The sequence below is a fragment of the Rhinoraja longicauda genome, chromosome 1 (genome assembly GCF_053455715.1).
Source record: "Rhinoraja longicauda isolate Sanriku21f chromosome 1, sRhiLon1.1, whole genome shotgun sequence".
In the NCBI taxonomy this organism is placed as follows: Eukaryota; Metazoa; Chordata; class Chondrichthyes; order Rajiformes; family Arhynchobatidae; genus Rhinoraja; species Rhinoraja longicauda.
In genome coordinates, this window is record NC_135953.1 from 2,094,828 (window position 1) to 2,122,086 (window position 27,259).

Here is a 27,259-nt window from a genome sequence, read left to right on the forward strand (position 1 = left end):
ATATTGAATGGCGGAGTAGACTCGATGGGCCGAATGGCCTAATTCTACTCCGGTAACTCAAATTTCACTGTACCTTAATTGGCACATGTGACAATAAACTGACCTTGACCTTGAAACCTTGAAGCCTTAACTTGTGAACTTGTGACCCGGGGAAACCCCACTCTTAGCCTCAGTGTTGAAAGCCTTCTTTTCCCCGATTTGTTCAGCTTGGTGACATCTGGTGAACTTTGGAAAGTTCCTCTCAGAGTCTTTAAACAAGACTCATTGGAATGGAATACTTTATTGCCACATGTGGCAAGGCACGGTGAAATTCCTTGCTCGCATATCCAACGAGTGTTTCTCCTGCTTTCCTCAGTCGTAGCTACCCGAGTCACGGCACCAACTCTGTGAAACAAAACTCCAAAACACACCACAAAGATCGGATGAGGCACTCAAAACTTTATTTAAGAGCATCAAATACAGTAATTCAATGTACAGTATATAAGAGCATCAAATACAGTCATTCAAATACAGTAATCAACAATGATTCATCTACTCCATATATACCAAATTGCCCATTGATGTGCGCGGTGTCCCTTTGATTCCCCTTTCCCGCAGGCACTCGAGCTTTTCCCTCTTCACGTGGTCTAACTACAATCATAGATCAATCATCTCAGGAAGATGCAGATTAACAAATACATTTCAATCACACCCAGCAGCACACAGACAGATGTCTTGTTACCCACTAGATCTCATTTTATTATATATACCGTTTGTTCTTTCACAACCACCCACCATCCCCAGAATGCCTGATGGCTCTCCATAAATATTCCTTACTCTTTATGTAATAGAGTAATTATTACTCTTAATTATTTCTTAATTCGATGAACGATTTGTTGAAACTTTTTGCTCTGCTAATTGTTTTACGATTTATGATCAGATTTTAATTTTAATGAGGTTTGATTTATTCTGCCACTTCCTTTAGAGGTACTTTAACATGAGGAACTGCAGATGCTGGTTTACAAAAAAAGACACAAAGTACTGGAGTAACTCAGTGGAACAGGCAGCATATCTGGAGAATGAATTAGGTGATGTTTTGGGTTGGGACCCGTTTTAAGACTGATTTTGGAGGTGGGGGTGAGATAGAAAGCTGGAAGAGAGGAGGGGCAGGACAAAGCCTGGCAAATGATAGGGGGAAGATAAACACTAAATGCTGGAGTAACTCAGCGGGACAGGCAACATCTCTGGAGAGAAGGAATGGGTGACGTTTTGGGTCGAGATCCTTCAGACTCTGCTTTTGTGTGTCGATCTTCGGTTTAAACCAGCATCTGCAGTTCCTTCCTACATAAATGAACGAGGAATACAGGGAAGGGGGTTGATAGGCATATGGTGGACAAAGACCAGAGATGAAAAGACAAATTGTGTGAGACATGATTAAAGTGTCGCAAGTTGTGAAGCAAGAGGAAGGAATGCAGGCGAAAGGGGAAAGAGGGGAGAAATCGTAGTGAGTCCAGGTGTGGCACAGGGGAGAGAGGAGCGGATGATGGGGGAGGTTCTTGGTTAGCAACCAATAGTTTCTCTAGGTCTTGGCAGACAGAGTGTAATTGTTCAGGAACTCCTGATTACTACCACTTAAACTTTCTCCTCTACCTACAATAATGGCAGCACAGTGGCACAGCTGGTAGAGCTGCTGCATCACAGCGCCAGGGACCCAGCTTTGATCCTGACCTTGGGTGCTTTCTCCCTGTGACCATGTGGGTTTATTCCGGATGCTCTGGTTTCCTCCCGCATCCCAAAGATGTGCAGGTTTGTAGGGCTTGTTTCCATGCTATATCTCTAAAACTAAAACCTAAATCAATCTGAAGAAGGGTCCTGACCCAAAACATCACCGATCCATGTTCTGAGATGCTGCCTGACCTGCTGATTTACTCCAACACTTTGTCATTCTTTCTTTCAGAGGTGGACAGTATGTCTGTGCCTACCTCTAACCCATCTAAATGGACTTCACCAAGACTGAATGTCTGTGTTATACGTCTTATTCAGATCTTCCCTCACTACATCCCAGTCAATGTTCCAGGCTTCATCGATCTCTGCAGGCTTTGATCCATATATTTCAGCAAACTTCTTATTGAAAGTGTAGAAAATCCTCTTCCAATAAGATGCTGCCTGTGCGGAAATCTCCCACTGGATGGTCTAGGATTTGTAGTAATCATTGACAGTTTGGTAATCCTTGTAGGGTTTGAATTCTCCATTTGTGTCCTTATTTCTAAACGATGCATTACCTGCGACTAAAGCTGTGCAGACATCAGTTACAAGATGTTCACTTTCTATGAAGCGATAGCCATTGAGTCCATTAGGTCTGTGCTGCTTACAAGAATGCTGTGAATGTACCGGGGTCTCTGAATCACAGAAAACCCCACAGAAAGGACATTTCTTAGTACAGCTGAATAACCCTTTGAACAGCTCTTCACTGGATTTAATGGATAATTCTCCAATCTTTGCTTGGACATCCCAGCCTGTTACCTCACTGAGGAGTCTCTGCTCCACCTCTTCAATAGATGGCAGAACTGCTTCTGCCCATTTCTTGCCATCACCATCACCGTGAAACAGAACGAGGTTCATTTCATCTTTGGGCATTGAGATCCTAGTGTTTAACTTTTCAACAAACATGTCCAGGAAGCTCTGAGCATTTCCAGCAAAGTTATGCATCACCGCATCCTCAACAATCTCTTTAGCTTGCCCAGTGATCTGTGTGAGGATTCCTTTAGCCAGTTGGGTAAACGTGCTCTCCCCATCACGTTGTGTCCTGCAGTGTTCAATAACCTGCTGATGGAGCCAGTCTTTGGCCAAATTCTCAAGGTCAGTGATATACCGGTGATAGTCATCAAATGTACCCCTTTGTTTCAAGTGCACCAGGAGGGCCACAGTGAAGTTGTTGCGGAGACTGTACTTTCTCTCAGAGTCATTTTGTTTCATATCATCCACAATGTTCACACTGAGAGCCTTGAGGGTGGCGTCTCTGAGAGCTGGCAAGAAACAAGATTGTGCAAACCGTTGAGCTTGTCTCTGGTTCTTATCCTGCTCTGTGTAAATGTCCATGAAGAGATCAAAGTATTGACCCTTCATGTTTCCCAGTCTTTGCCGCGGGTCATGTTTCTGGATGAACCTTGTCTGCATCTCTTGGAATCTTGGTACAGCGTAACCACACAGGTGAAGTTTAAACTCAGCCCTGAATTCCTCACTCATTGTGAAGTTTGGGTGTGAAATATTGTTAATTTTCTCCTCTATAATATTCAAAAGTTCAATACAATATTTAATGTCATAATCCATGTCCATTTTTGTGATGTCACTGATCCATTGATGGCATTCATCCTCGAGGGACAGTGTTATCATGGCTGCCCAATTAACATCTGATTGGTGGAAGATACGACTGATATAATCTTTAATCCAGTTTATCAACTTTCTCATCCATGTCATGTTGATGCGTTTCCCTTCAATTTGAAAGCACTGGGTTCCCTGTTTACTAAGAGATTTTCTTTCTAGTATTTTGTTAATCACCCTCCCTTGAGTTGCTGTGTGGTCTCTGAGAAGATTTTCAATCTCCAGTTCAATGTTTCTTTCTCTGCAGGGCTGATAGTCCATCTGTGACAGTGTGTCTTGCCACATCTTTCCAAAGGCAGTTTGCAGTTCCTTGTCACCAAACTCCTGATTTGACCCTTTACACTTTAATAAAAGCTCCTTGACCTGTTGTTCGATCTGCTTGTGACATTTATTCCAGATATCATCCACTTCCTGCAGTCCCACACGTCTGTTCACAGCATCCCTACATCTCTGTATTGAATCGTACTGAAGCCGTGAACATAAACTGGAGATGCTGAGCTTGAACTCCTCCCTGTATTTCTCCATCAGCTGCACGTTATCAGCCCCACTTTCAAACAGAGATTTTAGTTTATCCAGAGTCTCACCCTCCCTTTTGTTAATCTCCGTCCTGATCTCACGTTCCAGTGTTTGGAGCAGTAGGTTGACGTCACCACTGGCATTGTTTACTGTGTTTTCAGCCTCATTTCCCCAGGAGTGTGTATATTTGCGGAGCTCCCACTCCCAGCCCTTGTACATCACAGAGAGCTGGTTGTAAGCCTCTGCGAACAGACTGTTCTGGAAGCAGAAAATGAAATTCTCATGTTTCACCTGCTCCCAGAGCCCAGTCACCCATTTGGTGAAGTCTGGGATTGTGAGAGCTCCTTGTTCTGGTTTCCCTTTGAGTAAACATTGAATGAGACTGTTCTTCAGTTGGAAGACGTGTTCACTGTAGCCAGTGTTGACGGCAGCCATTGGGGGCGTACCTTGCCACAGACCAGGGATGTACCAGTTGTCCTTGTCAGCATCGTAGTCCATCACATCACGGAACGTTACTCCCTCCAGCTTCTCCAGTTTTGCTGCAGCCTCTGTCATCTTATCCAGCTGTTCCAGGAGTTTCTGAAGGCCTCTCAGATTCTGATCGTGTGCACTCACATCCCCAACATTCTGGTGGACAAATATACACTTTGGTCTTTTCCCCGTCTGCTTCATACGGAGTAAGGAATGAATGACAATCTGTAAAATATCTTTCATCTCTGCGATGTTTTCCATGCCTATGTTTACCAACATTATGTTGCTTAATCCCACCACGAATGTTGCCAGCTCATTGTTGTGTTCATAGCTGTCTGTTAGTGTTGCAAGTTCTGGAGCTCTCAACCCCTCCGTGTCAATGACCACGATGAAGTCACAGCCCAGCTCCTCCGCCAGGTTCCCTGTGACCTTCATCAGCTGCATGTAGGCCCCTCGAGTACATCTGCCGCTGCTCACAGCAAACCGCAAACAGAACATTGTATTGAGGAGCGTGGACTTGCCCGTGCTCTGAACTCCAATCGCTGTCAGTACAAACACTCGGGAAGCACGTCCCACCTTCTCAGCCACTGCTTCCAGTACAGCAGTGATCCATGAAACAGGAACGTTGGAGACATCTCCATCAATGAGCTCCAGTGGGAACCCATCCGGCAACAGTTCAGCAGCAACACCCGGTAACTGAAGCACATGTGGGAGGATCTGTGTTTGTTGCTTGATGTTGTGTTGTGTCACTGAGAGTTCATAAACCTGACCCAGTTCCCTCATGAAATGCTCAAGGCCCAGGGAACTATCAGTCATCTTCTGATCCATGTCCTTCAGCTCCTTGACCTTCTGCATTGAGTCTTTGCTCAGTTCTTTATAATCCCTTCGCAACCCTGCCATGATTTCCCTTGATTTACTGTCCAGCATCAGCTTCAGCCACTGCAAGGAAATGGCCCTGTCATCCCCACCAGGACCGGTGAGGTGGTCAATGAACATCTGCATCTCCTCCGACAGGCTCTGTCTGAGCTGAGCTTCCCGGATTCTTTTCTTCTCTTGGTCCAGCTCGTGGTTATACATCTCTGTGGTTCTGTCCCCACGGAGTTTCATCCGAGACTTCTCTTTCTCAACTTTAGACAGCCCTTGCCAGAGCTCTCCATGAAAGGGTAGCACTCTCTTTTTATACCCAGTGATGTCTGCTGAGTCAAGACTGCCCAGTATTTTGGTCAGGTCCTTGGCCCGTTGTATTTCAGGCTGATGTTCATCGACCTGAATCCCACTTTCCCTCGCAATGTCACCCATTTGTTCCAGACTCAGGAAGCTCTGGTCCCTGTCCCTCATTAGAATCACTTGTTCTATCTGAGAACGTAGTTTTTCCACAAGTTTGTTCTCGTTTACATTTGTCCGAACAATGCATTGTTGAGGTTGTAACTTCAGATCTTTGAACAGTTTCTTTACCTGCTCAGGGGTGATGTGTTTCTCACTGATGTAAGTGTTCACTATCAGAAAGAGTTTTGCCGGTGACTGTGCGAGAGAGGTGAGGAATTCTCTTTCCGTCTCACCGATAACGTCAATGAAAATAAAGAGAGCAGCAGAGACTTTTGCCAGAAACCGAGTGTGTCCCTGGTAAGTTTCAGCATCACCTCGGAGGTTGATGAATGCAGCAGCATCTGGGAATATTTCCATGTTGCTCTTCCCAGAAGGTAGATACCAGCTGATCTCAGCCATCCCATCCGATATCCCACGGGGCACATTCCCACATTTCATCCCAGAGTGCAGGAAGATGTTCTGCTGCAGCTGGGTCTGGCTCAAGGTGAGATTGAGGACTCTGGATTTGGACACCGTGCACCTTCCGAGTCTGAGGAAGGAGACAGTTGGCACGGGTGGTGTCACGATGGGCATCTCCACAACGCGGCTGCCCCCTGTGGGAGATTGTGGGCACCACATTTTAACAATGGACCTCATGGCCCAGAGGAGAAGGGTGGCACCAGGCCCTTCCATGGGTCCCCTCACCTTGTCCCTGGGGTAACTGTGCCCTTCTGGCAGCAGAAAGGGCAATGCAAGTTGGCACAGAGACATCTTCAGCATCAGTTCCTGTTTGAGAGAGTGGTCGGCACAGAGGAAAATGGCAGCAATGATATCCAGAGGGTTCATCCCAGAATCTCCTGGCCCTTGTGCACTAAACAAATGGCTGAAATCTTCTACGTCATCTTTGTTGTCTTTTGAAGACTGAGCAGGGGGCCATTCAGGATTCCTCGCCAGTGAATTAGCTGAGAGGATCATTTGGAGAAATTGCCAAGGAAGATCTTCTGGTCGAGTTGGTTTGCTGTCGTCCAGTGTATCCCAGGATACCTCCCGCATGGACACCAGTGACAGTTTGTGAGGATAATGATCCTGTAAACCCAAATCCCTCACTAGTTGTGGAGGGCTCCGATTTTCAGCCTGGTTATTTCCAGGCGGTGCAACACCAATCATTCCCTCTGGGAGACCCGGTGAATGCTGGTGACATGGATCCTCTGGTTCCCTGCCATCTCCAGGGTCGGCCTCTCTCTGTGGTTTGGACGTCAGGTCCTTGGCCCGTTGTATTTCAGGCTGATGTTCATCGACCTGAATCCCACTTTCTCTCGCAATGTCACCCATTTGTTCCAGACTCAGGAAGCTCTGGTCCCCGTCACTCATGGGAATCACTTCTTTTATCTGAGAACATAGTTTTTCCACAAGTTCGGCCTCGTTTACATTTGTCCGAACAATGCATTGTTGAGGTTGTAACTTCAGATCTTTGAACAGTTTCTTTACCTGCTCAGGGGTGATGTGCTTCTCACTGATACGAGTGTTCACTATCAGAAAGAGTTTTTCCGGTGACTGTGCGAGAGAGGTGAGGAATTCTCTTTCCGTCTCACCGATAACGTCAATGAAAATAAAGAGAGCAGCAGAGACTTTTGCCTGAAACCGAGTGTGTCCCTGGTAAGTTTCAGCATCACCTCGGAGGTTGATGAATGCAGCAGCCTCTGGGAAAATGTCTGTGTTGCTCTTCCCAGAAGGTAGATACCAGCTAATCTCAGCCATCCCATCCGATATCCCACGGGGCACATTCCCACATTCCATCCCGGAGTGCAGGAAGATGTTCTGCTGCAGCTGGGTCTGGCTCAAGGTGAGATTGAGGACTCTGGATTTGGACACCGTGCACCTTCCGAGTCTGAGGAAGGAGACCGTTGGCACGGGTGCTGTCACGATGGGCATCTCCACAACGCGGCTGCACCCTGGGGGAGATTGTGGGCACCACATTTTAACAATGGGCCTCATGGCCCAGAGGAGAAGGGTGGCACCAGGCCCTTCCATGGGTCCCCTCACCTTGTCCCTGGGGTAACTGTGCCCTTCCGGCAGCAGAAAAGGCAATGCAAGTTGGCACAGAGACATCTTCAGCATCAGTTCCTGTTGGAGAGAGTGGTCGGCACAGAGGAAAATGGCAGCAATGATATCCAGAGGGTTCATCCCAGAATCTCTGGTCCCTTGTGCAAGAAACAAATGGCTGAAATCGTCTACGTCATCGTTGTTGTCTTTTGAAGACTGAGCAGGGGGCCATTCAGGATTCCTCGCCAGTGAATTAGCTGAGAGGATCATTTGGAGAAATCGCCAAAGAAGATCCTCGTTTATCCCAGGATACCTCCCGCATGGACACCAGTGACAGTTTGGCTGATCATTCTCAATCAGTACCCCGTTCCTGCCTTCTCCCCATACCCCCTGACTCCGCTATCCTTAAGAGCTCTATTTAGCTCTCTCTTGAATGCATTCAGAGAATTGGCCTCCACTGCCTTCTGAGGCATAATCTACATGTAGATTGGGCCAACCAAATTGGTAACAGCGCTGAGGAGGAGGATTTTCTGGAATGTATACGGGATGGTTTTTTAAGCCAATATGTAGAGGAACCGACTAGAGGACATGCCATTCTAGACTGGGTATTGTGTAATGAGGAAGGATTAGCTAGCGATCTCTGTGCAAAGCCCCTTGGGCAATAGTGACCATAATATGGAGGAATTCTGCATTAGTAGGAGAGTGACATGATTTAATTCTGAGACTCGGGTCCTGTATTTCAAGAAAGGAGACTTTGAAGGTAGGAGACGGGAATTGGCTAGGATAGACTGGCAAATTGACGGTGGAGATGCAATGGCAAAGATTTAAAGATCGGATGGATGAACTCCAAAAATTGTTCATCCATGTTTGGCAAAAAAATAAAATGGGGAAGGAGGCTCAACTGTGGCTAATGAAGGAAATCAAGGATAGTGTTAAATCCAGGGAAGAGGCATATAAATTGGTCAGAGGAAACAGCAAACCGGAGGACTGGGAGAAATTTAGAATTCAACAGAGGACAAAGGGGTTAATTAAGAGGGGGAAAAAAGAGCATGAAAGAAAGCTTGTGGGTAATATAAAAACTGTCTGTAAAAGCGACTTTAGATATGTAAAAAAAGGAAAAGATTAGTGAAGACAAATGTAGGTCCTTTACAATCAGAAACAGGTGAATTTATAATGGGAAACGAGTACTCAAGGAGGTGGCCCTAGAAATCATGGATGCATTGGTGATCATTTTCCAATGTTCTCTCGACTCTGGACCAGTTCCTGTGAACTGGAGGGTCCTGTGTACTCCACTTTTTAACACAGTTGCAAAGAGCAGCTGTAATCTGCAGATTGCAACAGATAAGAACCTATCTAGAACTACAAAGGACTCTCCCACCCTCAATAAATAAGGAACCCTGCTTTTCAGCATAATGTATTAGTTTTAGCTATTTTTCACAAACTGTATTGTGAAGCCTAACATTCTATGTTGGCCGTCTTTCCCACCATGCTTCCCCAGTTTGTGAACTCGAGGGCTAACCATATTATAATCTACTCATCTTCCTTATAATTTTCAAAATTCCCAACAATAATGTCCCCAACAAATCTCACCAGCTTATTGGAATGCATCACAGTTTGGTTTGGGAATAGCTCCATCCAAGACCGCAAGGAATTTTGCAGTGAATTGTGGACACAGCCCAGATCATCGCACAAACCAACCTCTCTTCCATTGACTCCATTTATACCTCATGCTGCCTCGGCAAGGCCAGCAGCATAATCACATCCTGGCCACTCCCTCTTCTCCCCTCTCCCATCATGCAAAAGTATAGGTGTGTGTAAACGCACACCTCCAGATTCAGGGACAGTTTCTTCCAACCTGCTATCAGGCAACTGAATCATCCTACCACAACCAGAGAACAGCCCTGAACGACTATCGACCTCATTGGTGACCCTCAGACTAACTTTGATCAGACTTTACTGGCTCTACCTTGTACTAAACATTATTCCCTTAACATGTATCTTTACATTGTAAATGGCGCGATTGTATCATGTATTGTCTTTCTGCTGACTTGTTAGCATGCAACAAAAGCGGAACCTCAGTACACATGACAATAAACTGAACTGAAGTCCCCCATGTTACACAGATACAGAAATTTAAGATGCACCACGGTGATTTGGTCATCTGGATTCTTAACTGCCTCATTCCCATTTGTCTATACCTGCCCTATGCAGATGGGCCGGTTAGTAATTTGCAGATGACACCAAGATTGCTGCGGTCACAGACTGAGGAAGTCTGTCAAAGTATAATGTGAGATGTTGATCAGCTGCAGAAGTGGGTTGGAAAATAGCGGATGGAGTTTGATGTGAGATAGTGTGAGGTCAAATGCAAGAGGAAAGTATACCATTAATAGCATGACCCTTAACAACATTGATGTGCAGAGATCTTGTCCAAGTTCATAAGTCCCTGAACATGGCAACACAAGTAGATAGAGAGGTAAATGAGCAATATGATACGCTTGCCTTCGTAGGTCAGGGCACTCAGTATAAGAGTCAGGAAGTCATGATGCAGCTTTATAGGACTTGGTTAGGCCATTTCTGGAGTAGGTCACAAGGTCGTAAGTGATAGAAGCAGAATTAGTCCAATTGGCCCATCAAGTCTACACCCCCATTCAATTATGGCTGATCTCTCTCTTCCTCCTAACCCCATTCTCCTGCCTTCTCCCCAGAACCCCTGACACCAGGGGTGCAATGTTGCCGGACGGAGCTCACCAGAGCGCCACTACGGCACCTCTGTAAAAAAAAAGCCAAAATAAACAGAGGGGAATTTTAACCAGCGGGAAATTTAACAGCAGCCGCTCCGGCACCAGTGACAGCTCTGGCACCAAAGAAATGAGCACTGCAACACTGCCTGTCACCCAAACTAATCAAGAATTTATCTGTCTCTGCCTTAAAAAATATCCATTGACAGCCTCCACAGCCTTTTGTGGCAAAGAATTCCACGATTCACCACCCTCTAACTCAATAAATTCCTCCTCATCTCCTCCCTGAAAGCCCCCTTTAATTCGGAGGCTTTAACCTCTAGTCCTAGACTCTCCCACTAGTGGAAACATCCTCTCTACATCCACTCTATCCAAGCCTTTCTCTATTCTGCATGTTTCAATGAGGTCCCCCTTCAATCCTCTGAGTAGTTCTGATTGCCCAAATAGAGGAAGATGTGAAAGCTTTGGAAAGAGTACAGTGATTTACCAGAGTGATGGCTGGGTAGGGGGGAGGAGTGACAAAGAGAGTTGGACAGATTTGGAATAACACAGAACTGCATATGTTGGTTTATATCTGGGATGGACACAAAACTGCTACCTACTGAGTTTCTATCTGCTGAACTACTATCTACCTCTTTGGTGACCCTCGGACTATCCTCAATCGGACTTTTCTGGCTTTACCTTGTACTGAACATTATTCCCTTATCATGATCTATACACTGTAAATGGATCGATTGTAATCATGTATTGTCTTTCTGCTTATTCACAAAATGCTGGAATAACTCAGCAGGTCAGGCAGCATCTCGGGAGAGCACAAAATGCTTTCTGCTGACTGATTAGCACACAACAAAAGCTTTTCACTGTGCCTCAGTACACGTGACAATAAACTACACTGAACGAAAATGCTAAGGAACTTAATGGGTCAGGTTGCATCTCTCTGGAGAGAATGGATAGATAACGTTTAGGGTCAGGAATCATCAGACTGATTGCAGGGGGAGCAGGAAAAAGCTGGAAGAGAAAAGAGGGGGGATGGACAAATCATAGCTGGCAACATTTGACCAAGTTCCCAGATGGGAGTTGTCCATCTACTGCCATTTGGAAGGTCTCAGGACCTTCGTTTCTTCCTTGAACAGACTCAACCAATTCTCCTCTCCCCTGCCTAACAGAACTTGTCCTCACTCCCAACAACTTCTCTTTCCATTCCTCTCACTTTCTCCAAGTTAAAGGTGTAGTCATGGGTACTTGTATGAACCCAACTATCTGTCTTTTTGTTGTTACATTGAACAATATTTGTTCCAGGCGTATATCTGCACCATCCCCAACTCTTTCTCTGCTACATCCAAGACAGGTACATGGATAGGACAGGTTTGGAGGGATATGGACCAAACGCAGGCAGGTGGGACTAGCTGGGACATGTTGGCTGATGTGGGCGAGTTGGGCCGAAGGGCCTGTTTCCACGCTGTATCACTCTGTGACTCTGACATTGACAACTGCCTCCTGCAACGGTGCAGAACTCATGGGCTTCATTAACTTCACCACTAACTTCCACCCTGCCCTCAAATTCACCTGGACTATCGTTGACCCCTTTCCCCTTACTTGATCTCTCTGTCTCCATCACAGGGGACAGACTATCATTGACTGCAAACCTACCAACACCCAGTTAACTGGACTGTACATCAACCCAACCTGCCTCTTGCAAAGATGCTATCCCCAACTCTCCATTTCTCGGTCTCCACCACACCTGCTCCCAAGATGGGGCTTTCCGTATTAGGACATCCAAAATGTAACACCTGTCCGTCTCCCTCCCCCCTTTGACTCCATCCAGGAACCTCAACAATGGGGTCCAGGTGAGACAGAGGTTCACGTGCACCTCCTCTAACCTCATCTACTGCATCCTGTGTTCCCAATGTTGTCTCTTGTTCACTGGCGAAACCAAGCATAGACTTGGCAACCGCTTGGCCAAAAACTTGTGCTTGGCCCGCCAAGGCCCACTGGATCTCCCGGTTGCTATCCATTTTAGCTCCCCATCCCCAACTGACCTTTCTGTCCTTGGCCTCCTCCATTGCCAGAGTGAGGCCACACGTTAACTGGAGAAACAGCACCTCATATTCTACTTGGGTAGCTTACCACCCAACAGTATGAACACTGAATTCTCCAATTTAAGGTAACTTCTCTAAGCACCTCCCTTCCCCCCCACCCCTCCACCAGCAGCCCCCCCCACGTAGTTTCCCCTCCACCCACTCCCTTGCCCTGAACCCTTGCTGATCCTGCACCGGTTTCTTCCACTTCCCCACCCCTTCCACCAAATGTCCTTCAATTAGATTCACAGATTGCAGTTATGTGTTTCTTTTGAGCTTACACCTTTAGTTTTTAGTTTTGTTTATTGTCAAGTCTACCGAGGTACAGTAAAAAACATTTTTTTTGCATGGTATCCAGTCAGCAGTAAGACTAGACCTGATTACTATCGAGTTGTCCACAGTGTATAGATAGTGGATAAAAAGGAATAATGTTTGGTGCAGATAGTCCGCGGGTCTCCAATGAGGTGGATATCAATGAGGTCCTTCTGCAGTTGTACAGGGCCCTAGTGAGACCGCACCTGGAGTACTGTGTGCAGTTGTACAGGGCCCTAGTGAGACCGCACCTGGAGTACTGTGTGCAGTTTTGGTCTCCAAATTTGAGGAAGGATATTCTTGCTATTGAGGGCGTGCAGCGTAGGTTCACTAGGTTAATTCCCGGAATGGCGGGACTGTCATATGTTGAAAGACTGGAGTGACTAGGCTTGTATACACTGGAATTTAGAAGGATGAGAGGAGATCTTATCGAAACGTATAAGATTATTAAGGGGTTGGAAATGTTAGAGGCAGGAAACATGTTCCCAATGTTGGGGGAGTCCAGAACAAGGGGCCACAGTTTAAGAATAAGGGGTAGGCCATTTAGAAGTGAGATGAGGAATAACTTTTTCAGTCTGCGAGTTGTGAATCTGTGGAATTCTCTGCCTCAGAAGGCAGTGGAGGCCAATTCTCTGAATGCATTCAAGAGAGAGCTAGATAGAGCTCTTAAGGATAGCGTAGTCAGGCGGTATGGGGAGAAGGCAGGAATGGGGTACTGATTGACAATGATCAGCCATGATCATATTGAATGGCGGTGCTGGCTCGAAGGGCCGAATGGCCTCCTCCTGCACCTATTGTCTATTGGATGGTAGCTCATCTATCTGCTTCAATGTCAGGTAAAACCCTTACCTGAGGCCGTGATTTGTCTGGCCCCCTCTTCTCACATCTAGTTTTCTTTTCCACTCCCCCTACAATCAGTCTGAAGAAGGGCCCAGACACAAACATCACCTATCCATGTTCTCCAGAGATGCTGCCTGACCCACTGAGTTACTCCAGCACTCTGTGTTTACATTTGGACCGATTTGCATTGTTTTCTCTGGACCATCAGAGGTTGAAGGGAGACTTGGTTAAGTGTGTGAAATTAAGAGAGGCATAGATAAAGTCAATATTCAGAACCCTTTTCACAGAATGGAAATATCAAATTTTAGAAGCCATAGTTTTAAGGGGAGAGGGACAAAGTTTAAAGTAGATGTGCTGGGCATGTTTTTTTACACAGAGCAGTGGTGAATGCCTGGAATGTGCTGATACTGGAGGCAGATACGACAGTGGCATTTAAGAAAGTTTTTGATGGGCACATGGTTACACTGCCTGTTACTGAGGTGTGATCACCTCACTGTAACTTTTTTAGATTACAATCTTTATCCTCAGTCTATAGTATGCTTGCTTTTACAGGTCTGTACATGGGTATAAGAGTCAGGAAATCATCATGCAGCTTTATTGAACTTTGCTTAGGTCCCGTTTGGAGTATTGCCTGCAGTTCTGGTCGTCTCATTGCAGGCAGAGGCTTTGGAAAGGGTTCAGAGAGGTTTTTCCAGAATGATGCTTGGATTGGAAGGTTTCAGCTACAGGCAGCTAGTTACTTGCTAGTTGCTAGTCTTTCAACTATGTCTCAGTGATTGCAAATTACCATATTCCCACATGCTGATCAGTGCTAAGTTCATCTGCTTTACTGGTCAGAATCTTTGCAAGAAAACAGATGCAATTTGATGCAAAGGGCCTGCTTAGAGTCATACAGCACGGTCACAGACCCTTCAGCCCAATATGTCCATACTGACCACGATACCGACCATCTAAGCTGGTCCCATTTTCTCATGTTTGGCCCAAAACCCTTTGAACCTTGCCTATCCATGCAGCTGGGTGTGCTCTGTTTTACTGAGAGCTTCAGTGCTTTCAGTTTCACCCGACCCCAACCACATCCTTTGCTTTTCACAGAAACCACGTGACTGTTAGAATCATAGAGCTAAACAGCATTAAAACAAGCCCTTCGCCCAACTTGTCCATGCTCACCAGGTTACTGAGTTAGTAACTTGGTCCCTGTCCCTCCAAACCTTTCCAATCTATTTACTTGTCCAAATATTTTTAAACATTGTCATTTTACCTGTCAGAGAAGCTAGTAGAGGCAGGTAAAATAACAATGTTTTAAGATATTTAGACAGGGTAGATTGATAGGAAAGTTTGGAGAGACTGGACCAGGCACGGGCTTCTGGGACGAACTCAGTTTGTAACTTGGTCCGCATGGACGATTTGGGCTGAAGGGCTTGTTTCCATGCTGTACAGATATTACAACATTGAAAAGCTGTGTGAGAATGTTACCCCTTTAAATCTTCCCCCTCTTACTTAAACCCTGTGCCCTCCAGTTTTAAACTTCCCAATACCAGGGAAATTACTCTGACCATCCACCTTATCTTTGCCCCTCATGGTTTTGTTAACTTCTGTAAAGTCACCCTTCAGCATCCAAGAACACAAGAACACAAGCCCAATGAGCAGGTGCAGGTAGGTATACTCGAATACGGCCTGTGCCCATCAAATAGCGCGACCATCTCTTTGAGGAGGCTTGATGGGCGCCGGTCGCCTAGGCCTGGCATGTGGAGGAGCCTTTCAGCCTGTTCCATCCTGGTAAGTCCATAGGTTTGGAGCAGCAGCTCCTAAAGGGCTTTATACTTATCGTGGGCCGGTGGGTCCTCGAGGAACTCTGTGACCTCCTCGGCCGTATCCTGGTCAAGGGCTCCCACCAGGTGAAAAAAATGGGTGTCGTCCGTCGTGATGCCCCACAGCTGGAACTGAGCCTCCGCTTGGAAACCAAACGCGAGGCTGGGTGGTCCAGAATGTCGGCAGTTTGATGGAAACCACGTCTACAGCTGCGGCCTGATCGGCCTGTGAGCCGGACATTTCCATTTTGAGTCCATTATTTCAGCAATGGACCGTCGGGGTCACCAATTGTGGCGCGTCGAAAAAGCCCAAAATAAAGGCGAGGAGCCGAGTATTTCGGCAGGGATGTGTTTATTACGTTCACTAGACCAGTCGAGTCTGCCAGAGAGCGATCGCGCCTAAAACCTCGTCCTTTATACCCATAGCTAAGCGCCGCCCCCCTGGACCCGTCCATTCCCGTGCCGAGGGGTCAGTAGTGGTATGGCCCAACCCTTGGGAGCCACCACAATGCGATCAAGAATGCACCCACTCCCAGAAACATATCTGAGATCCGATCCTTTTTAGGATTAGTGCCATATGGGAAGTTTGTGCCATATCTGTCCACCTGTTTACATCCCTTGAATGAGCTTTTGAGGAAAGATGTACCATGGAAGTGGACACGTAAATGTGATCAAGCTTTCAAGTCATGTAAAGCTCAGTTGGCAGAGAGTTCAATGCTTGTTCATTACAATATCAATAAGCAGATGAAGTTAGCATGTGATTCTTCACCATATGGTGTTGGTGCTGTGATCTCTCATGTGTTAGAAAATGGAGAGGAAAGGCCAATAGCATTTGCGTCTAGAACACTCAATGCCAATGAGAGAAATTATGCGCAAATAGAGCGAGAGGCTCTTGCATTGATTTTTGGCGTTAGGAGGTTTCACAAATACTTGTATGGTGGAAGGTTTGTAATCGAGACAGATCGCCAGCCGTTGACAGTGATCCTAAATCCAAAAGCACACATACCAACTCTGGCAGCAGCCAGAATGCAAAGATGGGCATTGATATTGTCTGCATACCAGTATGATATTCAGTATCGTAAGGCAGCAGAGCACACCAATGCTGATGCCATGTCTAGATTACCTTTGGAATCGGAGGTTACCCCAAACAGAGAGGACTTGTTTTACTTCTCTCGTTCTGAGTTACCTATCACATCAGGGGACATTCAGAAGGCTACTCGCACTGACAGATTTTTGGCAAGAGTGCAGGAATATATTACAAATGGATGGCCAAACAAATTGCCGAATTCAGAGGCAGAACTGAAACCATTCTTTGTATGTAGGAACAAACTCTTAGTAGACCAAGGTTGTGTCATGTGGGGAGCGAGAGTTGTACATTCTATTCCATATAGTCGGGAGCTGACCAAGATGTTATACAATGTTAACATAACCTTCTGTTTATGATATATAAAAATGACCTGGATGTAAACATAGGCGGGTTGGTTATTAAGTTTGCAGATGCCACTGAGATTGTTGGGGTCGTTGACTGTGAGGAAGGCTGTCAAGGTATCGGGCGGGATATAGATTAGCTACAGAAATGGTTGGAGAAATGGCTGATGGAGTTTAATACAAACAAGTGTGAAGTGCTGCAATTTGGGAGATCAAATGTAAGGGGAAATATACAATGAATGGCATTGAGGAATCTTGGGGTCCAAGTTCATAACTACCTGGAAATGGCAACTTAAGTAGATTGAGTGGGAAAGAAGGCATGCTTACAATCATAGGTCAAGGCATTGAGTATCAGGGACCAGAAAGTCATGATACAGCTTTATGGGACTTTGATTAACTGCATTTGGAGTACTGTGTGCAGCTCTGGTCACCCCATTACAAGAAGGATGTGGAGGCTTTGGAAAGGTGCTGAGGTTTACCAGAATGATTCCTGGATTAGGGGGTATTAGCTCCAGGAGAGGTGAGAGAGTCATACGGTATGGAAACAGGCCCAACTGTTTCAACTACCTCCTCTGGCAGTTCGTTCCATACACCCACCACCCTTTGTGTTAAAAAGTCACCCCTCAGATTTCTATAAATTCTTTTCCCCTTCACCTTGAACCTATGCCCTCTGCTTCTCGATTCCCCTACTCTGGGCAAGAGACTCTGTGCATCTACCCGAACTATTCCTCTCATGAGTTGGGCTGTCATGTTACAGCTGTGCAAGATGTTGGTAAGGCCACATGTAAACTACTGTGTACACTTCTGGTTGCTCTGCTGTAGGAAGGATGTTGGTCTATTCGGCAATCAGTTGACAGCACATCGGTCAATGTACTGAGAACGGGAGTTGGGATGTCATGTTCGTGAGGTCATAAGTGATAGGAGCAGAATTAGGCCATTCGGCCCATCGAGTCTACTCCGCCATTCATTCATGGCTGATCTCCCTCCTAAGTCCATTCTCCTGCCTTCTTCCCATAACCCCTTATACCCGTACTAATCAAGAACAAGACGTTAGTAAGGTCACATTTAAAGCACAGTGTACATTTCTCGTTGCTCTGCATTAGGAAGAATGTCATTAAACTGGTAGGCAGCTAGAGGAGATTTATGAGAATGTTCAGTCATCTTGGATGGCTGATCAGGGTGTTCAGTATAGATCAGCCATCATTGAATAGTGGAGTAGACTTGATGGGCCAAATTGCCTTAATCTGTTCCTTAAACATAGTGGATAATTAGCAGCTGAAGAGACTTCTAGGCATTCTCAATGATAGTGGGGCTGAGCATGTGAGTGTTAAAGGAAAGGCTGAAACATCCAAATATGTACAACTGCATCGGGGCTGCCTCCTGCAACCGTGCAGAACTCATGGGCTTCATTAACTTCACCAGTAACTTCCACCCTGCCCTCAAATTCACCTGGACTATCGTTGACCCCTTTCCCCTTACTTGATCTCTCTGTCTCCATCACAGGGGACAGACTATCATTGACTGCAAACCTACCAACACCCAGTTAACTGGATTGTGCAACAACCCACCCTGCCTCTTGCAAAGATGCTATCCCCAACTCTCCATTTCTCGGTCTCCACCACACCTGCTCCCAAGATGGGGCTTTCCGTATTAGGACATCCAAAATGTAACACCTGTCCTCCCTCCCCCCTTTGACTCCATCCAGGAACCTCAACAGTGGGGTCCAGGTGAGACAGAGGTTCACATGTACCTCCTCTAACCTCATCTACTGCATCCTGTGTTCCCAATGTTGTCTCTTGTTCACTGGCGAAACCAAGCATAGACTTGGCAACCGCTTGGCCAAAAACTTGTGCTTGGCCCGCCAAGGCCCACTGGATCTCCCGGTTGCTATCCAGTTTAGCTCCCCATCCCCAACTGACCTTTCTGTCCTTGGCCTCCTCCATTGCCAGAGTGAGGCCACACGTTAACTGGAGAAACAGCACCTCATATTCTACTTGGGTAGCTTACCACCCAACAGTATGAACACTGAATTCTCCAATTTAAGGTAACCTCGAAGCACCTCCCTTCCCCCCCACCCCTCCACCAGCAGCCCCCCCCCCCCCCCCCCCCCGCTTAGTTTCTCCCCCACCCACTCCCTTGCCCTGAACCCTTGCTGATCCTGCACCGGTTTATTCCACTTCCCCACCCCTTCCACCAAATGTCCTTCAATTAGATTCACAGTTATGTGTTTCTTTTGAGCTTACACCTTTAGTTTTTAGTTTTGTTTATTGTCACATCTACTGAGGTACAGTGAAAAACATTTTTTTTGCATGGTATCCAGTCAGCAGAAAGACCAGACATGATTACATTGAGTCGTTCACAGTGTATAGATAGTGGATAAAAAGGAATAATGTTTAGTGCAGTAAAGTCCGATTAAAGATAGTCCGTGGGTCTCCAATGAGGTGGATGGTAGCTCGTCTATCTGCTTCAATGTCAGGTAAAACCCTTATCTGAGGCCGTGATTTGTCTGGCCCCCTCTTCTCACTTCTAGTTTTCTTTTCCACTCCCCCTACAATTAGTCTGAAGAAGGGCCCAGACACAAAACATCACCTATCGATGATCTATAAACAATAGACAAAAGGTGCAGGAGGAGGCCATTCGGCCCTTCGAGCCAGCACCGCCATTCAATGTGATCATGGCTGATCATTCTCAATCAGTACCCCATTCCTGCCTTCTCCCCATACCCCCTGACTCCGCTATCCTTAAGAGCTCTATCCAGCTCTCTCTTGAATGCATTCAGAGAATTGGCCTCCACTGCCTTCTGAGGCAGAGAATTCCACAGATTCACAACTCTCTGACTGAAAAAGTTTTTCCTCATCTCAGTTCTAATGGCCTACCTCTTATTCTTAAACTGTGGCCCCTTGTTCTGGGCTCCCCCAACATTGGGAACATGTTTCCTGCCTCTAACGTGTCCAACCCCTTAATAATCTTATACGTTTCGATAAGATCTCCTCTCATCTAAATTCAAGTGTATACAAGCCTAGTCGCTCCAGTCTTTCAACATATGATAGTCCCGCCATTCCGGGAATTAACCTAGTAAACCTACGCTGCATGCCCTCAATAGCAAGAATATCCTTCCTCAAATTTGGAGACCAAAACTGCACACAGTACTCCAGGTGCGGTCTCACTAGGGCCCTGTACAACTGTAGAAGGACCTCTTTGCTCCTATACTCAACTCCTCTTGTTATGAAGACCAACATTCCATTGGCTTTCTTCACTGCCTGCTGTACCTGCATGCTTCCTTTCAGTGACTGATGCACTAGGATATCCAAATCTCGTTGTACGTCCCCTGTTCCTAACTTGACACCATTCAGATAATACTCTGCCTTCCTATTCTTACCACCAAAGTGGATAACCTCACACTTATCCACATTAAACTGCATCTGCCATGCATCCGCCCACTCACACAACCTGTCCAAGTCACCCTGCAACCTCATAGCATCTTCCTCACAGTTCACACTACTACCCAGCTTTGTATCATCTGCAAATTTCCTAATGGTACTTTTAATCCCTTCATCCAAGTCATTAATGTATATTGTAAATAGCTGCGGTCCCAACACCGAGCCTTGCGGTACCCCACTAGTTACTGCCTGCCATTCTGAAAGGGACCCATTTATCCCCACTCTTTGCTTTCTGTCTGTCAACCAATTTTCTATCCATGTCAGTACCCTACCTCCAATACCATGTGCTCTAATTTTGCCCACTAATCTCCTATGTGGAACCTTGTCAAAGGCTTTCTGAAAGTCAAGGTACACCACATCCACCGGCTCTCCCCTGTCAATTTTCCTGGTTACATCCTCAAAGAATTCCAGAAGATTAGTCAAGCATGATTTCCCCTTCGTAAATTCATACTGACTCGGAACAATCCTGTTACTACTATCGAAATGCTCCGCAATTTCATCTTTTATAATTGACTCCAGCATCTTCGCCACCACTGATGTCAGACTAACTGGTCTATAATTTCCCGTTTTCCCTCTCCCTCCTTTCTTAAAAAGTGGGACAACATTAGCTACCCTCCAATCCACAGGAACTGATCCTGAATCTATAGAACATTGGAAAATGATCACCAATGCGTCCACAATTTCTAGAGGCACCTCCTTAAGTACTCTGGGATGCAGACCATCAGGCCCTGGAGATTTATCAGCCTTCAGTCCCATCAGTCTACCCAACACCATTTCCTGCCTAATGTGGATTTCCTTCAGTTCCTCCATCACCCTAGGATCTCTGCCCACTAGAACATCTGGGAGATTGCTTGTATCTTCCTTAGTGAAGACAGATCCAAAGTACTGGTTCAACTCGTCTGCCATTTCCTTGTTTCCCATAATAAATTCCCCCGCTTCTGGTCTTCAACGGACCTACATTTGCCTTGACTATTTTTTCCCTCTTTACATACCTAAAAAAGCTTTTACTATCCTCCTTTATATTATTAGCTTTTTTACCCTCGTACCTCATCTTTTCTCCCCGTATTGCCTTCTTAGTCATCTTCTGTTGCTCTTTAAAAGAGTCCCAATCCTCTGGCTTCCCACTCTTCTTTGCTTTGTTGTACTTCTGCTCTTTTATTTTTATGCTGTCCTTGACTTCCCTTGTCAGCCACGGGTGCCTCTTACTCCCCTTGGAATCTTTCCTCCTCTTTGGGATAAATTGATCCTGCAACTTCTGCATTATCCTGACACTTCCGATTTTCCCTTCTCCCTCTCAATTTGTAGACTAAAACTTATCATATTGTGATCACTGCATCCTAATGGCTCTTTTACCTCGAGTCCCCTTATCAGATCAGGTTCATTACACAACACTAAATCCAGAATTGCCTTCTCCCTAGTAGGCTCCAGTACAAGCTGTACTAAGAATCCACTCGGAGACACTCCACAAACTCTCTTTCCTGGGGTCCATTACCAACCTGATTTTCCCAGTCTACCTCAATGTTGAAATCTCCCATAACCACCATAGCATTACATTTGCGACACGCCAATTTTATCTCCTGATTCAACTTGCACCCTATGTCGAGGCTACTGTTTGGGGGCCTATAGATAACTCCCATTAGGGTCTTTTTACCCTTACAATTCCTCATTTCTACCCATACTGATTTTACATCTCCTGATTCTATGTCACCCCTTGCAAGGGAGTGAATATCATTCCTCACCAACAGAGCGACCCCACCCCCTCTGCCCACCTGTCTGTCTTTTTTATACGTTGTGTACCCCTGAATATTCAGTTCCCAGCCCTGATCCTCTTGTAGCCATGTCTCAGTGATTCCCACAACATTATACTTGCCAATGTCTAACTGAGCCTCAAGCTCATCCACTTTATTTCTTATACTTCGCGCTTTTAAATACAACACTTTAATTTCCGTATTCACCTCCCCTCTCACACCGGTCACAATTGGCCCTGACCTTACTCTCTTATCCCTTCTAGACCTTCCCTCCCCATTCATTCGAGAGTCCTTTGCAATTTCCCCTGTATTTGCTTCCCCTTTAACTCCATCTCCATATTCCCAGTTTGTCAACCCCTCCCCCCCACTACTTAGTTTAAAGCCACACTTGTAGCACTAGCAAACCTGCCTGCCAGAATGTTGGTCCCCCTGCTGTTAAGGTGTAACCCGTCCCTTTTGTACAGGTCACCCCTACCCCAGAAGAGATCCCAGTTGTCTAGAAATCTAAATCCCTGCTCCCTGCACCAGCCCCTCATCCATACATTCATATCCCCGATCTCTCTGTTCCTGCCCTCACCAGCACGAGGTACAGGTAGCAGTCCAGAGACAACCACCTTCGACGTCCTACTTCTCAGTCTTCTTCCTAACTCTCTAAAGTCACGTCGCAGTATCTCCTTCCTCTTCCTCCCTACGTCGTTCGTGCCCACATGCACAACTACTTCCGGTTGATCGCCTTCCCTCACTAGGATGTTCTGAAGCCGCTCCGTGATGTCTTGAACCCTGGCACCAGGGAGGCAACAGACCATCCTCGAGTCCCGCCTGTCGCCACAGAATCTACTGTCCGTACCTCGGACAATGGAGTCACCCACTACTATGGCTCTTCCCGACTTCGGTCTCCCCGGTCGAGTTTCCTTGCCTGTGTTAGATCTGCCAACACGTCCGCCGCTCGGACTGGAAGCGTCTTCTGCCCCAACAGCTCCCAAGAGGGTGTACCTGTTTGCAATAGGCACAGCCACCAGGGTCTCCTGTAGTCCACGTTCGCTCCCCCCTGAAACGGTCTCCCACCTTCGCTCGACCTGGACCCTTGGCGTGACAGCCTCACAGTAGGTCCTATCCAGGAAACTCTCGCATTCCCGGATGGCCCTGAGGTCATCCAGCTGCTTCTCCAACTCCGCCACACGTCCATTCAGGAGCTGCACCTGGACACAGTTCTTGCAGGTGTAGCTCCCAGAAACTCCAGCGGTGTCCCTACCTTCCCACATCCTGCAGGAAACACACTGCACCAACTTGTCCGCCATTGCTTTAGTGAAGTCAAAAACAATTCAGGGGCAAAAACAAGAGTAAACTCCTCACAGCCTCCTCGCCTCAGCCTCCTCACCTCAGCCTCCTCGCCTCAGCCTCCTCACCTCAGCCTCCTCGCCTCAGCCTCCTCGCCAAAGACTCGCAGACGAAGACTCGCACTTTTCTCACAGGGCACTTCCCTCAACAGGGCTGCACCCCTTGTGCAAGTTCTCCAGAGATGCTGCCTGACCCACTGAGTTACTCCAGCACTCGGTGAAGCATCACCTATCCATGTTCTCCAGAGATGCTGCCTGACCCACTGAGTTACTCCAGCACTCGGTGAAACATCACCTGTCCATGTTCTCCAGAGATGCTGCCTGACCCACTGAGTTACTCCAGCATTCTGTGTTTACGTTTGGACAGATTTGCATTGTTTTCTCTGGACCATCAGAGGTTGAAGGGAGACTTGGTAGAAGTGTGTGAAATTAAGAGAGGCATAGATAAAGTCAACATTCAGAACCTTTTTCACAGAATGGAAATATCAAGTTTTAGAAGCCAGTTTTAAGGGGAGAGGGACAAAGTTTAAAGTAGATGTGCTGGGCATGTTTTTTTACACAGAGCAGTGGTGAATGCCTGGAATGTGCTGATACTGGAGGCAGATACGACAGTGGCATTTGTAAGGGGTTTCTGCGCCGAGCTTTCGCCCGACCTAAGGTCCCCGTGCCTTGCTCTGATCCCTTGACCAGGCCGTGCACACTGGTTCCCCGTGAGTGGTTCGACCCACTCACCCCTTACGGTTCTAGACACTGGGCTTAGATGCAGGAGCTCTTATAGTGCAGAAAAAATTCAACCAGACCAGATTTTAAAACCAGGGTTTAAATGAAAAAGGCTTTTATTCAGCACTTGGGACTATTGTCCATGAATACTTATTATACAGTTCTATAAGACATATCTATAATACACATACCGAATACATGAATATCTTTTATTTATTAATCACAAAACGCACAGTTCACAAGATATATACCCGAATACCCTTTTCGCTGAAAACTTAAAAGCACACAGTTCCACGAGACATATATCCGAATACCTTCTTCGCTGAATTCTTGAAACACACACAGTTCCACAAAACATATACACGAATACCCTTTTACTTATGAATTCTTAAACACAGTTCTGCAAGACACATACACGACTGTCAGATGGGGAACGCACGACGCATCGCAACCTTGACCAACCCATATTTTAATACACACCCAACGTTTATTCACAACCACCCTCCTCTCTACACTAAACTATGTCCAGGATATGTAGGATTTGAAGTGCATGCTCACCATGGGGTTATTACTGGGGTTACTGGCTGTTCGGTTTTTGCAGTATTTCTTTTCGAGTTGCGTGCCTGTTCCTCTCTCTTGCATCCGTTCTTCTTTCCGACTTTCTTCTTGACTTCAGTTGACTTCGAACCCGGTTTTCTCTGCGCTTCTTGCCTCCTGTCCGTCTTAACTTTTTCACCCAAAGTAGTGGTCAGTTATACTGTTTCTGACCCGTCCTATCTCCCGCCAGATCTTGGAATCTCTTTGTTCAAAAGATATGTATGAGGTTTTTCTTCTGATCTGCCTTATGTTCGGGGATACCGGGGATGGCCAGACGGTGTTAATTGGGATTTCGTTGTGAGGTGATGGGTGTTAACTGGTTTCCCATCACCTACCAGGTAGTTTTCTATGGGCTATTGTGCCCCCTCACTGAGATGAACTGTTTAGGTCGGCTTGGGGCATTGTGAGTATGTTGATGTCAGCGCCCCAGTGTCTGGACTCCGACCTGGTTTCGTAGGTTTCTGCATGGCCAATACCCATCCTTTGTTCTGGCCGTGGCTTTGCAGAAAACCTAGAGACTGGGATGTAAGGTTTTTACCTTTTGTGGCTGGTCACGAGGTCCTGCAGCCATTTTAGGACCCACAGATTGTGACATCCTTTGGTAAACTGACTGCAGCCTTTCTCCGCTATCAGCCCCAGTCTCCCGTTTAAAATGTCCAAACTGCAGCTCTTTGGTTTTGTGTTGATTTCAGAATGAGGGAAAACTTCTCAAATCTTACACATTTAAGAAAGTTTTTGATGGGCACATGGTTACACTGCCTGTTACTGAGGTGTGATCACCTCACTGTAACTATTATAGATTACAATCTTTATCCTCAGTCTATGGTATGCTTGCTTTCACAGGTCTGTACATGGGTATAAGAGTCAGGAAATCATCATGCAGCTTTATTGAACTTTGCTTAGGTCCCATTTGGAGTATTGCCTGCAGTTCTGGTCGTCTCATTGCAGGCAGAGGCTTTGGAAAGGGTTCAGAGAGGTTTTTCCAGAATGATGCTTGGATTGGAAGGTTTCAGCTACAGGCAGCTAGTTACTTGCTAGTTGCTAGTCTTTCAACTATGTCTCAGTGATTGCAAATTACCATATTCCCACATGCTGATCAGTGCTAAATTCATCTGCTTTACTGGTCAGAATCTTTGCAAGAAAACAGATGCAATTTGATGCAAAGGGCCTGCTTAGAGTCATACAGCACGGTCACAGACCCTTCAGCCCAATATGTCCATACTGACCACGATACCGACCATCTAAGCTGGTCCCATTTTCTCATGTTTGGCCCAAAACCCTTTGAACCTTGCCTATCCATGCAGCTGGGTGTGCTCTGTTTTACTGAGAGCTTCAGTGCTTTCAGTTTCACCCGACCCCAACCACATCCTTTGCTTTTCACAGAAACCACATGACTGTTAGAATCATAGAGCTAAACAGCATCAAAACAAGCCCTTCGCCCAACTTGTCCATGCTCACCAGGTTACTGAGTTAGTAACTTGGTCCCTGTCCCTCCAAACCTTTCCAATCTATTTACTTGTCCAAATATTTTTAAACATTGTAATTTTACCTGTCAGAGAAGCTACCAGAACAAGGGGCCACAGTTTAAGAATAAGGGGTAGGCCATTTAGAACTGAGATGAGGAAAAACTTTTTCAGTCAGAGTTGTGAATCTGTGGAATTCTCTGCCTCAGAAGGCAGTGGAGGCCAATTCTCTGAATGCATTCAAGAGAGAGCTAGATAGAGCTCTTAAGGATAGCGGAGTCAGGGGGTATGGGGAGAAGGCAGGAACGGGGTACTGATTGAGAATGATCAGCCATGATCACATTGAATGTCTATAGTAGAAGCAGGTAAAATAACAATGTTTTAAGATATTTAGACAGGGTACATTGATAGGAAAGTTTGGAGAGACTGGACCAGGCACGGGCTTCTGGGACGAACTCAGTTTGCAACTTGGTCCGCATGGACGATTTGGGCTGAAGGGCCTGTTTCCATGCTGTACAGATATTACAACATTGATGTCAGGGGGACGGGACAAAGGAAGGATATAGGTGGAGACAGGAAGATAGAGGGAGATCTGGGAAGGAGGAGGGGAAGGGAGGGACAGAGGAGCTATCTGAAGTTGGAGAAGTCGACGTTCATACCACCAGGCTGCAAACTGCCCAGGCGAAATATGAGGTGCTGCTCCTCAAATTTCCGGCGGGCCTCACTATGGCACTGGAGGAGGCCCATGACAGAAAGGTCAGACTGGGAATGGGAGGGGAGTTAAAGTGCTCGGCCACCGGGAGATCAGTTTTGTTAATGCGGACGGAGCGCAGGTGTTCAGCGAAGCGATCGCCGAGCCTACGCTTGGTTTCGCCGATGTAAATAAGTTGACATCTAGAGCAGCGGATGCAATAGATGAGGTTGGAGGAGGTGCAGGTGAACCTTTGTCTCACCTGGAAAGACTGTTTGGGTCCTTGGATGGAGTTGAGGGGGGAGGTAAAGGGACAGGTGTTGCATCTCGTGCGGTTGCAGGGGAAAGTGTCCGGGGTTGGGGT

General features: G+C 46.4%; 3 protein-coding genes across 3 annotated transcripts in view; 1 reads left to right on the forward strand and 2 right to left on the reverse strand.

Annotated features, from left to right (window-relative positions):
• The window catches only part of LOC144595331 (retinol dehydrogenase 11-like), a 379,579-nt gene that overhangs the window by 285,106 nt on the left and 67,214 nt on the right, over window positions 1-27,259 (forward strand). The window lies entirely within an intron of this gene.
• Window positions 1-27,259, reverse strand: part of LOC144595043 (interferon-induced very large GTPase 1-like) — a 271,628-nt gene that overhangs the window by 36,922 nt on the left and 207,447 nt on the right. The window lies entirely within an intron of this gene.
• On the reverse strand, window positions 1,984-7,986 carry LOC144598448 (interferon-induced very large GTPase 1-like). The gene is given in 1 exon segment (XM_078408592.1): window positions 1,984-7,986. A coding segment is annotated over 1 exon segment (5,982 nt). The 5' UTR covers window positions 7,966-7,986.